This window comes from Centrocercus urophasianus, unplaced genomic scaffold, assembly GCF_019232065.1.
Source record: "Centrocercus urophasianus isolate 14NV4802_14NV808 unplaced genomic scaffold, USGS_Curo_1.0 seq_10, whole genome shotgun sequence".
NCBI classification, from domain to species: Eukaryota; Metazoa; Chordata; class Aves; order Galliformes; family Phasianidae; genus Centrocercus; species Centrocercus urophasianus.
Genome location: NW_024884142.1, coordinates 76,573,198 through 76,589,638, shown reverse-complemented (window position 1 = coordinate 76,589,638; position 16,441 = coordinate 76,573,198). Strand labels below are relative to the sequence as shown.

Here is a 16,441-nt window from a genome sequence, read left to right as displayed (position 1 = left end):
AACACAAAAAATGAAACTGAAATTTGCAAGAGCAGTTTGAGTTACTATTCTAAAATGAACTCTTAATACAAGATAAAGACTTCTATTCATTAGCTCTTATGTAGTCAAAGTTAATTACACAGAACTATTTTAAAAGCATTTTACATACAGTCAAAATACTTGCTATGCATAGAACAAAATGGACAAACAGAACTACATTCTATCTATGAAACAAACATTCCATTTGCAAAGAAAGATGAAAATTTAGCATAGAGAATATAAAATTAAGATTTTCTCTTAATTCTTTCTCGCTCAGAAAGGGCTATCAGACCGTCAGTCAAATTTCAAGTACTCCACTTCTTGCTCTGCGTCTTTTGTTTTCTTTTTCAATTTTTTTCCTTCTTTTTAATCAGAAAAACAGTTAAAATGTTTTTCTGTAATGTAGAACACTGTTGTGCTTTGTGAACTCCAGAAGAAAGATATTTTACACGTTCTGAGCATTGCAAGATCTACACTCCACCATTCAATCAAACTCGACAACATATTAATAAGAGCCTAATAATGCGCACTAGTTCATTTGCATTCAAGTCAGTGGCACTCAGGAAGCATCTCATTCCTTTCAGAAATAAAAACTTCATGCTTTTGATTGCTTAGACTAATTGGTAAAATTCTGAGTCCTAATTTTTTAATTCTAGGGCCTTTTGTTGTTTTAATTATTCAGGTTTGGTAGAAAAAGAAAAAAGCAACATATAATTTTGCGATGGGAAAAGCAAATTAAATGAGTCAATGTAACATCTTTTAAGCTACTGTCCAAATGTTAAGAAGAGTCCACAAGAACTAAAATCAACAGGAACTTAAGAGACTCAAGATCATTAATGTACTGTAGAGAATTTCAATGGATGACAAATTAAAAATCTGTATCAGCAGTAAAATGGCCTGTGAGAATAACCACAGACGATTCTGAAGTCATACAATTTTGCTTGCTGGCAGAATTAGTTCATTTTTTGGATTCAAACAAATGCACTGGACCTGAAAGATTCCTCATTTTAATTGTGATGAATCGCTATGTTTATAAAAAAGAGTCAGGAGAGGAAGAAAGTCCTTCTGGTTAAGGCCTTGGACAAGTTCTACTCATGGGTCAGGATTCCACAGTAAATCTGCATGCACCCAGTGCCTCTGTGCTTCAGTCAAAAAAAAAAAAAAAAAGTGGTTTCCTCCTCTCCCATATTTCACGATTACTGTGACGATACACAAAATAATCATTTGTGGTATATTCAGTTACTATTTTCATCTAGGCTACGTACATAAAAAGAGACAATACTTATGAGTGTCAAAATGGTAACTGATGCATACATAATACAGGACAGCTAGTCTAACCATCCACGGGACAGCTAATCTAACCATTTTCAATGGTAAGATGGAAATTAAGATTTATTGCTTACAAAAAGCAATGAATCAAGGTAAAACGAGATAGAGTCTAAGGTGCACTATAAATGCTAAACAGTGAAAATAATTTGGAATAAGTTTGTTTATTCTGTGTTAACCAAACACATTGTCCTGGGGTTCTTGCAAATGAGTACCTGAATATTTACATATCATCAGTCAGTCATCAGTCTTAGTCAACACATCAGTCACATTTGTCTAATATTTTTCTAGATCCAGTAAAACACAGAATATTTGCAATATTTCCAAATAATTAAAAATTTATTCTTATAAAAATGCACATATTTCAGTAATGTATTACCCACGCTAATTCAAATAAGCAAATAACGAAAATGACAAAGAAAGACAACAGCTGGAGGGATATGCATTCACTATTTTCCATTCACTATTTTCCTTTAGCAGAAGTACTTCCTACCAATATTAAGTGGAGACATTTAAATATTTTATCTGCTCTCCAGACAGTTCATTGTGTAACTGAAAACCAACATTTAATTCATGCACATCTTTTTGCCTGAACTCTGATGTCATGGTAACCTGTTACCACCTAAGGAGCACACTTAATTGCACATAGCGAAGGCAAATTAGTCTTCTTCCCCACTGCCACATTTCTGCCATGGACGCACTGCTTGCAATCATTACAGGTCCCGGCACATAAAAAGAACAAGTTCTAGCATGAAAACTTATATTACTGAAACAAAGAACTAGACAATCAACAGGTCTGAGTTTTATTAATCTTCCTTTTATTGTCTCACCAAGATGCTGCTGGGCAAGGCAGCTTTTCCTTTAGCTTTCCTAATCTGAAGTTACCTTGCAAACCGGAAAATAGCTGTAAGTATCTTATATTAAAAAAAAGCAACTTCTTTCTTCTACAGAAGTTACTGTAGAAATGTAAAGCTTGAGAGAGACATAAAACACATTAATTAGCAATTAGTGGAGAACATCTGTGTGTTCTTTTTCTTTTCAGATAGAAAATGGCACAACAACCTGCTGAATTTTACTTTTCATAATACAATAATCAATGACATTTTCTGCATCAACTGAACAATAAACGCGACGGATCACTCAATCCCAGAACATATACTGTTGAGAGCTTTTGATTCAATGGTAAAACTTCAATATTTTTGGCTTAAAACTTTAAACCTATGAAATTGAATAAAAGGGAGAAGAGTAAATACAGTGAGCTACAGTTATTTCTGATACAGAGTAAACAACAACAAAAACACAGACTGATAGACATTGCTGCAGTTGGTGCATTTAACAGAAAAAAGTTACCACTATAAATTACAAAATCCAAACCAAGAACAACTAAGCATCATATGAAATCATCATACATGCATACAATCATCTTACTGCTATTCTTTAAGAACACAGACATAACTTAGTAACCTGAGAGCCAGCAATAATAATTAGTGCAGCAGTGGAACTTTTGTAAGTATGTAAATCGACTTTCAAAACCTCAAAATATGAGCTTCCATAGGATAGAAGCCCTGATCAGAAGTCAGAGGAAGGCAGAAAGAAAAAAACTGTGGTCTCAACACTGACATCTGACACCATCATGCCTTACGCACTACTAAAATGTGATCTGCTGGTTAACGTCTTCTATTATTGCTATGCTCATATCATACACAATTTCTTAATACTGTCCCTCTCAAAAAGAAATGGCAACTGGGAACTAAAGAAAAAAAAAATCTCACTTCTCTTTCCAGCTTAAGACCACGGTGTTTGCCTGTTTTGCATAGTATGGGTGGACCGTGACATATGAAACAAGCACCACCATTATGTAACAGTCCGCAATTATTTTTATGGGTATTGAATTCCATTCTTTCTATGCAATACATATAATGCTAATGAAAAGCAATAGTATAAATTACAAGCCCTAACAAGGCAGTAAACCTGAACCAAGTCATGCAAAATAACATATTATAAACTTTCCCACTGTACACAAAAAAGGTATATGAACTTCAGAAGCCGATTTTTTTTAAACTTGCTTTTATTCAACTTCCTTTTTTTTTCTTAAAAAAAAAAAAAAAAAAAAAAAAAAAAGCAAAACAAAACTCCATCCTTTTTTTACTAATGTCAAATTAATACTTCACTGTATTAGGGAAAAACTAGGAATTCATATGATTTATATGAGATTTAACACTGGATATGGTGGTTCTTTACTACTGCATTATAAAAATAAAACGTTTAAATATAACTGTCATCAGAAATACAGTTGATTGCAGATTGTGATTCACATTAAGATCATAAACTATAAAAATCATCAGCTGTGCAGAGTGAGCTGTTCCAGTTGACAGATCTTATTAGTAAAATCTGCCAATAAATTATAGAAAAAGGTTTTTAAAATTGCTTTTGGCTTCCAGCATATAGAGATTAAGGTGTTTCTGACACTAATAAGTTTTAGTGTGGTTTAAATAACCTGCAAACAAATCCCACTGATGTGAAAAAGTTGATGGTAGCACAAAGAAAACAAAGGAAAATGAACCATTTATATGAAAGTCAAATTCTGTTCTGATCAAAAAGTATACTTTCAGAGGGTTTCGGTTCCCTTGATTTTGGGGCAGCAGATACCTATTAGAATAAAATCACTGAAGGATGATTTCAGTAAAAAGCAATTTCTGTAAGTGTACCTGAAGCTCCTCTGGATCATAGCAGTAACATGTTACCTCTACAGCACCAGAACCAATAGACTCTGTGTCAAAGCAAAGGGGACTGAACTACTCAGCAAAGTAAGGTTAACAATTGGACTGCAGTAATAAAAGTAGCATAATGGTTTTATACAGTAGAATAAGTACAACTTTACAGTTTTTACCAACAGCAAACTCTGAAACATCCCTATAAATACATTAAAAAAAAGCCTTCACAACTAAAACATAGGATGTTTTCAAGCTATTACGGAAAAGCAAACAGTTAAAAATACTTTATCACCAGTAAATCACTTCTGATGTTACAGCTTCTTAAACTGCCTGAAACACTCCATGACCTGGATAATTTTTAAAAATTATTGCAATACTGGTTTGTTTGTTTGTTTTAATTACAATATTTTTTATCTCACACACTACATAAGCCCCTCTGCTTGGAGTCTGTATGCTTCTGGCAACAGGACAGTACACTGATACTGAGAAAAGCAAACACTTCCTTGAAGGCACTCCATTTAGTACTTTTTGGTGAAAAAAGTGGGCAGCAAAAGTGCAGATTTTTGGGAGCAGACTACAAGGATGGATTCTTAGAGGCAAGCATCAATGATATCTCTACTTGATAAATGCCTTCCACACACAGGTTACATTCATTTTCATGGCGTCTAGATTGTATGATTTACTGGCTTCAGCTACTACAAACTGTTCTGTTTCAAACATTGCCAGTACTAACTTGCACAGACCTATTTCTAATCTAAAATCTCAATGGCTCATTATAATCACATGCTATAAAGTTGGCCTTTAAACTATTAACAGAAGAAATCTAAACAATCTTTGACGTTTCGATATTCAGTTTAAGTAATTTATAAGTAATAAGTATTCTACTGTATAGCATACTGACACCTCCTAGTGAAACTCCTGTATTCACTCAGAATGCTTACGCTATGTCCTAAGATCAGGAAAGCAATTTTGGGAGTTAAATTTATGCTTCTGTCATCTAGTTTTAAGTAGGAAAAGATTATTAGCAGTCTGTATCAGCTTATAAAGCTACTATGGAAAGCATGGTCAAAGTATTGTGAAGTATGAGAACTACACACTACCTCAGGGTTACCCACAAGTCTTATCCACCTGTCAGTTTCCTTATTTGTAAAACAGGTAAAATGACAGCTGGCTCCACAGACATGACAAGCTTCAGAAGACATACAGGTCCATCACCTACATTAAGGCAAGGTATGCTGATAGTATCCACTGCATAATGTTTGATGCTATTTTGAGAGGCAGCTCAGGGTGAAAGAGGGCAGTGTAAAAAATTGAAGTCAGAATCTGGAGACTAATTCCTTGCCACTGACTTTGTGACACTAAACATCAGATTTCATTAAGACAGCTTGCAACAAAAATCAAATTAAGTTTAAAAGAAAGTCTACAATACAAGCTAATTTTTTTTTTAGCTCAAAAAATTGGGTTAAACAGCATGGTTACTACGTTGTACACAAATACACTTGTGTTTTGTTATTTGCAGCAATGTAACATACAGGTTAAATGCTGTCAAGTCTAAACCACAATCAATTGCTAAATCAAAATAGTAAAAACAAACCTGTCCAGAAAAAGTTTCCTCTAATCCTGCATATTGTACTTTTTGTTTGTTGTCTACTCCAGCTGATTTCTCAAACATATGCTTGCATTACAGACTTCTCCAGCATCTGGAATTTGGTCTACATGATACACAGAGGTTGCACTGAAGTCTTAAACAGACTTACTAAATGATGAAATCACAATAAGGAAAAACAAATACGTTCTTATCTTTCAGTTTGAACCTTTTCCATTGACAGGCTTATACACAACTATTTTGCCCCTGGCAATGTGTCTAGACAATGTTTGTTACTTGCTTCAGTTCTGAAAGATATGCAATGAATACAGTGGTCATCACAAAAAATCTCTTCAGAAAAAAAAAGTTTGGTATTAGAAAAAGCCTTCTACAAAAAGAAAAAAAAAAGAAATTACGTTCACTCTGTGCATTCCCTTTACACTTGAATAATAAGACATTATTGGAAGGTTACTGGCTGCAGCATCATGGCTGAATTGGTCCAGATATTGGCTATTCACCAGGGCACAACACCATGTACATAAAAATAGGAAGAAAATCAATACATTAAAAATCACATGTAAGGAGGAGTCGGTAATCAGGGCATTTACTATTAAATTAAAATCTCAAAAACAAAAGAATAAAAATACCTAAACGTCCTGTTTTCTAGCGCATAACCAGCAACATGCTTGGCAGTCCACTCATTTTCAGCAACCATGTTACAGTCACATAATTCACAACAGTTAGGAAATTACTAAGCTAGTGATGTTTAATGCCTTATCACTACGATAACACAAGTCCCTGTAACTGATCAAAACTATGAAACTACACAAACAGTGAAAAGTTCCTTTCACCATTACTATAGCAAAATTTGCAGCCAAAAGAAAAGAATTTCAGTCAAAATGAGTGCTGATCAAAAATCTCACTTCAAAGAATGGAAAGGGAAAATATGAGTAAACAGATACGGATGTAAATATTTTCCTGAAGGAGAGCCAGATTCAAACAAGAGAACCTTAATGAAAGGCTGCTCAGTAATGAACCATGCAGCAGTTTGAGCCACCAGCTTGACTCTGTAGTTTGATGCTTACAATTTTAATTTATGTCAAACAGATTTATGTAAGAAAAAGTCAATACAAAGGTCTGCATTTAAATCTTGTATGAAGGTATAATTTTGTAAAGTGGAAAAACAACATGAAAATGCGTCTTTGCCCAGACACGCATTTACACTGTAAACTAACATTCCTTGCTAATTGATTGGTCAGCATGGATAATGAAGTATGTTATTTTTGTTTCCTGCATTAAGGGTATGCCAAGAAAACGTATGAATAGAGATTTATCTGCCACAGCCATTATTAAACTGCCATTTTGCTTCCTAATAAATTCTATCTGAAGAACACTGAGTAGAATTTAAGAATTCAAAGGAAGATGCTGTACTCCGTGCTGCTCTCTCAATCACTCTTGTTCTTCATGGACTCAGCTACTTTTCATAGAAAATGTGCACATTTTAACTGAAATTTAAATATAATGCAGAAAAAAAAATTAAAATAACCTGGTAAATCAGCTTTTCAAATGCTAACAACTAAACTAAAAATAAAATTTTTATTCATCATAAGGTAATGCAAATATTCTCACCACCGACAGTACAAAACTGATAGAAGAAGATCTGAAGAATGAGGAGTGTATTTTCAAGAGTTGCAAAGATTCTGTAAAGCTACAGAGCATTAGAACAGCTTATTCAAACTTGAATTTTATTATATAAAGCTTTAAAGTCATATTTCTCGTGTGATTAACTAATGAAATTGACAAATACTTCACAGGAGCATTGCAAATCAATGGGTTACTAGGATTAATGAGGCAAGAATAATGGTTACCAGATTTTAATACAAGTAGCATTAATTAAATATTACAAACTCATGGCAGAGAAAGTATAACATGGATTTGAACTGCATAAATCATTACAGAGAAGGTACTGCAGATTATAAGACTGGTTGTAGACTAGAACATGATTGAAACAGCATTTAGTTCTGCACTAGTTCTGACATTAATGCACTAACAGCCTTCAGTTACTGACTGCTCTTCCACCTTTCAGGATAATACATTGACAATTGCTTCCTCTGCATCAATGGATGCTCTACCATGCACCATAATTTTGCAAGCAGCATTGGTGCCAACATAACCAGCAGATGCGTAGCAAATGAATTCTGATTATATTACAAAAGCTACAAATCTGTTTATGTCAAAAATCTCATTAAAAGAAAGTAAAAATAAAAATAGAAAGGCAGACTTGTATAGCTTGAGAGAAAATACATTTTTTAAAAATACCTTTTCAAATTTGGACTACTTGGAGCTTAACTATCTCAACTATCTACATTTACATTGCTGCCATATGAGATGACATTGATACAGCTAATAATGTCAGAATACAGGGCATTAAAGGCAATAGGGATCTGTTGTAGATCCATGCCTGCTACTGAGTGCAGTTTGTCAAAATCAATGTGAGAGCCTGAGTCAAACCTTTCTTTGCTGTCAACAAACACTACTGAAATAAAACTGCATTTCTTCTCCTGTGGCTATTCATCCAGACTAAACATTTCTCATCTAACACAGACAGTTAATCGGTTAGTTTGCAAATTAGAAGTCTAAGAAACCTAAGGATTTCATCATATTACCCATCAAAAAGAATCTGTTATTTCAAAAGAACAACAACAAACAAACAGGACATTACATACAAAAACACATTCACTTAATAAAACTGCAACACTAAGACATTAAGATTTTAGAAAGGTCAAAATAAAGGTAGACTGGGAAACTTTGATTCTGCTACCTCTGGTGCATATGTTTTCACATCACACAGTCTATAAACACATACAAACAAACACATTGTACTTAAGACTACTGAATCATTCAGTACTCGGGGTGAATAACACCCTAGGGAGCAGAGGTGGAAGATTCACAAAAAAATCAACCTTGCTTAATGCAAGTGGCAACAACCATTTAGGGGCAGGTGAGTAAGGTAAGAAACGGTGAATTAACACATATTAAAATGCTACTCCTTAAGAAACAAAACCTATTTCTATCACAGAATTCCTACATGATAACACTTCAGCAATTCACACAACACCTTCCAGCCCCAAATTGTTTCATTTCCTCCAAGGCTAAACTGAGGCATAGCAAGCTATGTGAATGAAGCTAGGGAATACACTGGCTGTACACATCCTGAAATTCTTCATCAGTTTTAAAATGATCCTGGAAAACATGGCACTCCAGTGCTCAATAAGGAGCAGACAGTACAGTTTGTGTTAGCCTTTGACAACCTCCTTTTTTCCACAGAGCCTTTCAGAAGCCAATCATAAATACGTTGCTGCATCCTTCTAAAATGCAAGGCCTTGCCAATCCTCTTACACCTGACTGTCCACCCATCCAGTGAGTAGAGAAGGCTCTGATGAACAACAGAAGCTACAAGTGCTGCTATGATGAACAAAGCAAGGAACTGAAAATAGTTGGAGGCTTTTGAGTAAAATCAGGAACAGGTATTACTCAGTGGGTATTCTGCAAAAGTTAGAGATCACAGGGTACTGCTCTTACACTACAGAATTTCAGCTAGATTACAGCTATATCTGTTTATTTTCATGGTTTTTAGCTCAAGATACATTATTTGGAGAATCGCTGAAGATTCACGCTTGCAACTGTGAGCTAACAATAGCTGGAGACTTGTAACAAAAAGATGAAGAGGAGCTAACAAGATCTACACTGACATTTTCTTCTCAATGCATTAGCTGCTAAACAATAGGAAGCTATTTTCCTTTCCAAAAATTTAAAAGTAAAAAGTTGAGGAGTCAGACATGCAGTTTAAAGAAAGATCTCTGCTCCTAACATCAGCAGACTCAAATCTTGTTCTGGCACTTCATTCTAACGTTAATAATAGATCTCTCACTGTTTTGTCTTCATATAATAACATTGACCTTATGATGAGCTTCCACTGTAACTGCTTGAAAGAGCGATGTCCGCCTGCTGTGAAAACCACTCATTTCAAATTATTCCATGTTAGTAGTTTGTCACAATTCTTTTTTCCCTTTGCTAGCAAATAGAGAAATACTCTTTCTACACGCACCAAAATTTCACTGTCCTAAATCCTTGTTAAAATTGAAGTGTCTTTTCAATTCAGTGTTTTTTGTAACTGAATGAAGCAAAGTAAACACCAATACGTTCAGATTTTGTGATAAGTATTTGTTTTCAATCCCTGTTAAGAAGTGGCATATTGAATTTGTCTGCTTTTACCATCAAGATTACTGGTGCAATTTGATTGTTCACCAAAAATTCCAGATAATATTGGTATTCCACACAATCTTCCACAGTGTCCATCAGAGTGACAAATATGTTTATTATTTGGTAAAGCAGAATGCAAACAACAGTATGTTTAATGCCGTATTTCCAAAATATAATCCAACTAGGTTTAGAAATTGCATTTTCAACTTCTTGAAGAGGAGGAGGGCAGTAACGTCAAAATAGTAACTAAGAACATTTCAATAATTCGTATTCTCCCAACAAATACTGGCAACTTAAACATTCATTTTACCTTGAGAAGATACGTAGGAATATTGCTGAAATCTACAGGCAACTTCAAGAGGAAGCGAGCTGAAAATTCACCAGTCTGTGGAAAAACCATAAGACTAATGAGAGCAAGTGTCCAAAGAGCTACAAAGTAAACATTCTGAGAACGGCATATTAACCAGAAAACACGTAAGAGCTCATACCAAACAGAAGGGTTGAGGTTTAAAACAGCATTTCTCAATGAAATTACTGAAGATGAAAAGAAAATTTACAGATTCCACAGGCATTACAAAAACACTCTAAGACCATAAAACATCATTGCCAATATGCTAACAATTAGTCGGAATGCAACAACGTACATGACAAAAATCTGACTACACTTAGGTTCTAAACGCAAATTTGCCTTGTCTGGTCTCATTTCTGGTTCAGTGAGACCTGCAAACGGACTGAAGGGAAATGACAAAGTTTTGAGAGCATAGAGACAAAATACATGCATCTTCACAAACATCACAGATTCACGTAACAGAAGACTTGGGTAAGGTAAGAATGGCTCAGAAGAGACCTCAACAAACATAGACAAAAAAAACAACAACAACAATGAGCTAGAATGCTTTCTGTCATTTCTTTTCAGAGATACGTGGTTCTTAACACCTACACAACTGTTTACTGAAAATCTGCCAAGCGTCCCCTGCACATTGAAGGTTTTTTTGCATAAAGTGTATGCAAAGGAAATGGAAAGGATTTCCTTTCTGTTTCATACACTTCCTTAAAACCAGACTTTGTCCACCTGGTTATCAAGCAGTGAAGTTGGCTCTTTTTTGAAAAAACAAATGTCTGATTTTCTCTGCCTTAATTTTTTGCCATCCTTACTCTGGAATTCAGTAAAGCATACATACAGGATATACAAACAGCAGCTATATTTGTTAATTACATTGACTTAGCTGTGCAAAAAGCATTAAACACTTATTTTTTTTACAACTCAGCCCAGAATCTTGAGAAAAGTTCCTTTTTTCAGTTCTAACACTATCTTATTTTTGCATACATTTTCTATTTATTTCTACAATGACATCCAATTTCTTAAATATAATACCTCATTTTAAGAGGCAAGGGGACAAATCAAAGCTGTGTGAATATTCAATATTTATTCTGCCACAGTAATCTATATACGTACTACTTCACTATTCCCCAAAAATAGTTTTCTATAGCTAAATTTTATATTACAATTGTCATTAGAAGTTTAAATGTAAATACATTTCTACATTTAAATAGAATCATCTTTATTGCAGACACAGCTGTGTCTTCAGGCAGGCAGAAGCCTGGGATATACCTGAAATAACAAAAGTAGTCCTTCTATAAAATGGAGCAGCAGCAACAACCTACAGAAGTAAATGACTTCTTGTGCAAGCAGCACAAAGACTGCTTTGACATCAGTTGGGGCACTTGGTATTTTATCAGACCAAAACTGATATTATAGACAGCAATTCTTGTCTGGACCTCATTTCCAAAGCAGATGTCATACAACGTTTGCCAGAAAAATCTAGAAAGTGATTTCTGGTTGAAGACTAAGTCTGATGAACTGCGAGTGAACGCTGAACAAATAAATGGCCTTTGATCAAAACATCAGCTGCTTCATGGCATGAAAGTACATCAGGGCTTGCAGGCCAGATCTTTTATGTCATTCAATTAAGATTGTGTTGCAATGTAGTACTCCCAGAGAGGTTCTGGACTCACAGAGAGCAGCCCCTGCCCAAATTGCTCAACTACCCAAACCTTGCCAGCTGCTGACAGGCATACGGTGAAGTCAGACGTACTTCTGGCCATAACACAGAGAGATTAGATTCAGGTAGTTAATGAGCATCTGCATCAGATGGAACTCTGCCAACATGAAGCCACCACACTAAATAGCAGTTTGTCTCTGTCACAGGTCTTGGAGGTCACTTCAGGAAACTAGACGTACACAAGCAAATTTCTGTTCCAATTTGGGCCACAACAACTCAGGCCTCCTTTTTAAAAAAAATGTATATTTATTAATTCATGCACGTAAGATAATTACATTCACAACACTATGCAACGTGCATTCATAGATGATTATTTCGCAAGTCTGTTGAACCAGCACCAGTTCATTAGAGACAGCAACAGCAAGAGTTTTCATGAGTTCTAGGCAAAGGAAGTAACACACTGTTAGTTACCTCTCGATTCTGAGAAATGCTGGTATTGCACCAATTGTCAATACTAACAAGAGAATTGTAAAGGATATGAAGGGGAACAAAGATGAGCTTCATAGTTTTGTGTTTCAAGACACTCACAAAGAAGCCTCCATAATGCAGGTAATATATTTACAGATTTTTCAAATGAGACCTTTGAGATCTTCTTGATAGAGAATACAAACTTTGAAAACAAAGCACATGCTACAGAAACCTTACATAGCTTTGAAATAATTGAAAGAATTTGCCTCAAAATGTCTTTGAGATTTATTTTATTTGAATATTTTAAGTTTAGACAACATTTCAATGCCAAATTAAGATAACATTTCAAAGTCACAAAGGACTGGGGAAAGAATCCAAAGACTTCAGCAGACAGTTCTTCCAGAAGGAGGAAAAAAAAAAGTTTTCTACAATCTTCACTACAACTTTTGGCAGCTGCCAAAAGCGACAATAAAATCTGAGTATGGTACAGAAAGCACTTCAGTAAAACTGTCTGATGATATTTACAGATGTGGCGAGTTGCTTGTGATGCCAGCTACAGAAAATAACACTTAAGAAAAAACATACTGATTTAGAAACAGAGATCTAAAATTCTCTGATAAGAATAAAGCCAAGTAAAATTAGTACAATTAGTGAGCTGTAAATCCTCATGTCATCTGTTACTTAAGGACAGTGAAAGTGACAAAGGTGAATTCTAGTCTGTGATAAAACAAGTGCTGGAATTTCATTTCCAGACTACATCTATTTCGTCAGATATTGCTCCTCAAAAATAATATGCATCAAGATTACACTGCTGCTGAAAGTAAGATGGGTATGTGTCCAGCATAAGCACTATTATGTATTTTCTGATATAACTTACTCCAAAATTCCAGTGATAAAAACACTATTAATGGGGAACACAGCAGAGTTAACAAATAAATAAGTAGTTAACTTGCACACCAACCCAGATGTCTACATTGCCAATAATCTCCACTTACAAGGTGGAGATGGCATGGCACACTGCCCATGTAAAGGATGCAATTTCAGGAAATAGATGAGCCAGTTTTATGCCTGAGTGCCATGCGAAGACATGGTCCTACAAAATCACTGCCTCTAGCCCATCTCACCTCCTCCGATCCTGCAGGAAATCAGTCTTTTTTTTTTTCCCTCACCTATTTAGGTGCCTGGAACAACTCATGTCTGATAAGCTGCGGTGCGATACAGGCAACGGCAACTACCAATTAAATCTGCTCAACCTTAACGTGGAAACACAGTAATACATTCTAGTTCTAAGCAGAGCTGATTTGCCTGAGCAGGGTGTCATACCAGTGCAGTTATCCTGCCCCGTAAATATCACAGGCTTTTCAAAAGTTTATCACTTCATCCCCAAATCAGATGAACTAACAGTAGGTTGAAAAAAGATTTGCTCACCTCAAAATTTAGTTCAAGCAAGGTAATGGAATGATTGAAAAGGACAAAACCGAGAGTACAGGAAAGGCAGCTCAGTGAAATAAGTTGTGTTCATTGGAAATAAAGCAAGGAGATGCACACAAACAACCTGGTTTTCTAAACCAAGAAATGTCATTTACTAAAATTAAAGGATCACAAAGAGCATTGTAGCAGCAATTCTTAATAGCTTACCCAGTTATTTTTTTTGCCAGCATAGATTTCCATATTTTCTCCATACTGGGGCTCTTCAAGTAAAGTCTGATACTCAAACATGAGACGTGAGCTCTCACGTAATCGGCTGCACTGAAATTGATGATACTGCTGCACGAGCTCTTTCACAACAAGCAGGAGGCATTCAGGATTTGAAGGATTCCAAGAAGCCAAATTCTGTTGAATTTTAAAAGAACAGAGACTGAATTCATTTCCAGCAATAGGACAAGAATTTTCTCCTCCATACCGAAATCAGAGGTAAATACACATTTGGAAGTTTGGTGTCAAAGCTTAACATTAAATCTTCAGAATAAATGGAAGGGTTATATCATGCTTTGGAAGGAAAACAGTTTGAAAAGCAAAAGCACGCCTTAATGTGAAATAAGAGCCCATATAGTGACCTACCAAAAAACAGATAATGGAGCTGCTACTAGGCATAGATACGCTCAAATGACCATTCCATTCTTCCCCAAAATTACACTGCCCAATCTGGGGACTTGAAAAGTCTGAATTAAAAAAAACTGAAAACTGATATAGAACATACGATGATAAGATTAAGCATAACCCTGAACAGTATCTAACTCAAGAAACAGCCAAGTGACTATGCCAAGATGACACTAACAATGGAAACTAATTACTCAAATTGTATTGACAGTGACATGGCAAACTGACTCAACTTTATGCCCTGCTTCACCGGGACAGTCTCTTCACTGCCTTGATTCATTCCCTTAACACAAATGACATCCATACAGAAATCTCTTCCATCTGCCTGGCAAATTTATTACAAGTTGACTATATATCAAGAAACACAAGAAATAAATATTAATACATTTGAAAGCAACTGCGTCAGCAGAACAGTCACAGCCTCTCAGTGCATCCACTCTGAACTCACTTAGACCAGTCTTCTCTGCAAACTAAGTTTTAAGTGGAAAGGTTTTGCTTTATTAGCGATATCTAACACCATCAGTGTATGTGCCTGCTTCTGATTGACCTACAATGGGTACGTGTTAATGTCAAATGGAAGCTCATTCTTCACTCCATGCCAATAGAACAATAAGACAGTTCCAACATAAAAACCACAGGATAACTCCAGACTGCCATATGCTTTGTACTTATGTCCTCAATGGGTCTTGATATAAGCTCAGGGCACATTAACAGTCAGGCAGCCTTTGGTCAGCTGTTGAGCATAACTACATGAATGAAACTGGATAAAAACACATCCCCAAAAATATAAAAGCTATTAATATTTTGCGTAATATTATAACCAGACTTAATAAATACAAGAGGAACAGGCTGCCCAGAGAGCTTGTTGAGTCTTGGGTATACTCAAAACCAAACTGGAAGCAGTCCTGGACAATCACCTTATTCAACTCTGTCTGAGCAGGCTTTTTCCAATCCCAGTTCTTCTGCAATTTTATGTGCAATTATTTATTTTACAAAAAGATAAATTGAAACAGAGAACCTTTCAAGCAAAGACTCCATCTTCTGAGCCAAAAAGAAAGTTACAAGTTTTACCTTCTGATACTTTTCACTCTGCACCTTCAGCTCTACAACAGAAACTACTTTTAACCTAACATCTGATGATGCAGCCATTTAATTTCAAAAGGCTTATAACTACTCTTATTTCTGTTGACTTGAGTGTAACCCTTTGGCATAGTTTTGTATGGACTTCATTATATGCACATGATGACAAGATTTCCTTGCTCTCTTTTCACAACTTCTTATTGCTTTGTCTCTGAAGTCAAATATATTAAGATGCTATCAAAACGGCTTTCTTAGTTTCAGCATCATCACTTATAAGATACAACTCTACAAAAGAGTACTATCCTTTCCCTCCTAGACAGAAAGGATACTATAGAATGCAAATATCAGCATCACCCTAACTCAAAATGTATATTACAGACCAAGGTAATTGGTAAATGTGTGAGTGTAGCAATCAGACAGACCAATACAAAGGGAAAGGTACCACAACAAAGGTGTGATGACACTATTAAAAAAAAAAAAAAAAAAAAGGTGCTACAAAGGAAGGGAAGAAGATTGCTCACTCATAGCAGAAGATTCTAGGTTCACAAGGAAAAGCTCCACCAAGAAGAGATCTTCTGAAAGAGATCCTTCCCCAGTGGCAGCCAGCCCTTAAATGAGGTCTAGAAGAGGTGCAGCCAGGCTCCACCCCTTCTGGTCCCACACTTGAATTGCCTTCACCTGCACTCCCAAGGCTGACTGGGTCCTTTCCCCAGCTGCTCAATCAGTGGTTCAGGCCATGACTCAACAGTTCTCATACAATGAGATAGCAATAAGGCTCCTGTAAGCTTCTCACATCCATACCAATGAGTGACTGAAAGCCTTGTTCTACCCTTTCTTCCATCTGCAGCTTGAAAAAAAATTTATTCCCAACCATTTAAATTTAC

General features: G+C 35.6%; 1 protein-coding gene across 3 annotated transcripts in view; it reads right to left on the bottom strand.

Moving 5' to 3' along the window:
* BABAM2 (BRISC and BRCA1 A complex member 2) overlaps positions 1 to 16,441 on the bottom strand; it is a 158,681-nt gene that overhangs the window by 99,751 nt on the left and 42,489 nt on the right. For all 3 annotated transcript variants that reach the window (XM_042813017.1, XM_042813025.1, XM_042813008.1), the window contains 2 exons: positions 14,016 to 14,210; positions 10,217 to 10,291 (listed from right to left, as the gene is read on the bottom strand). In XM_042813017.1, coding sequence (XP_042668951.1) covers positions 10,217 to 10,291; positions 14,016 to 14,210 — 270 coding nt within the window. The remainder of the gene's footprint in view (positions 1 to 10,216; positions 10,292 to 14,015; positions 14,211 to 16,441) is intronic.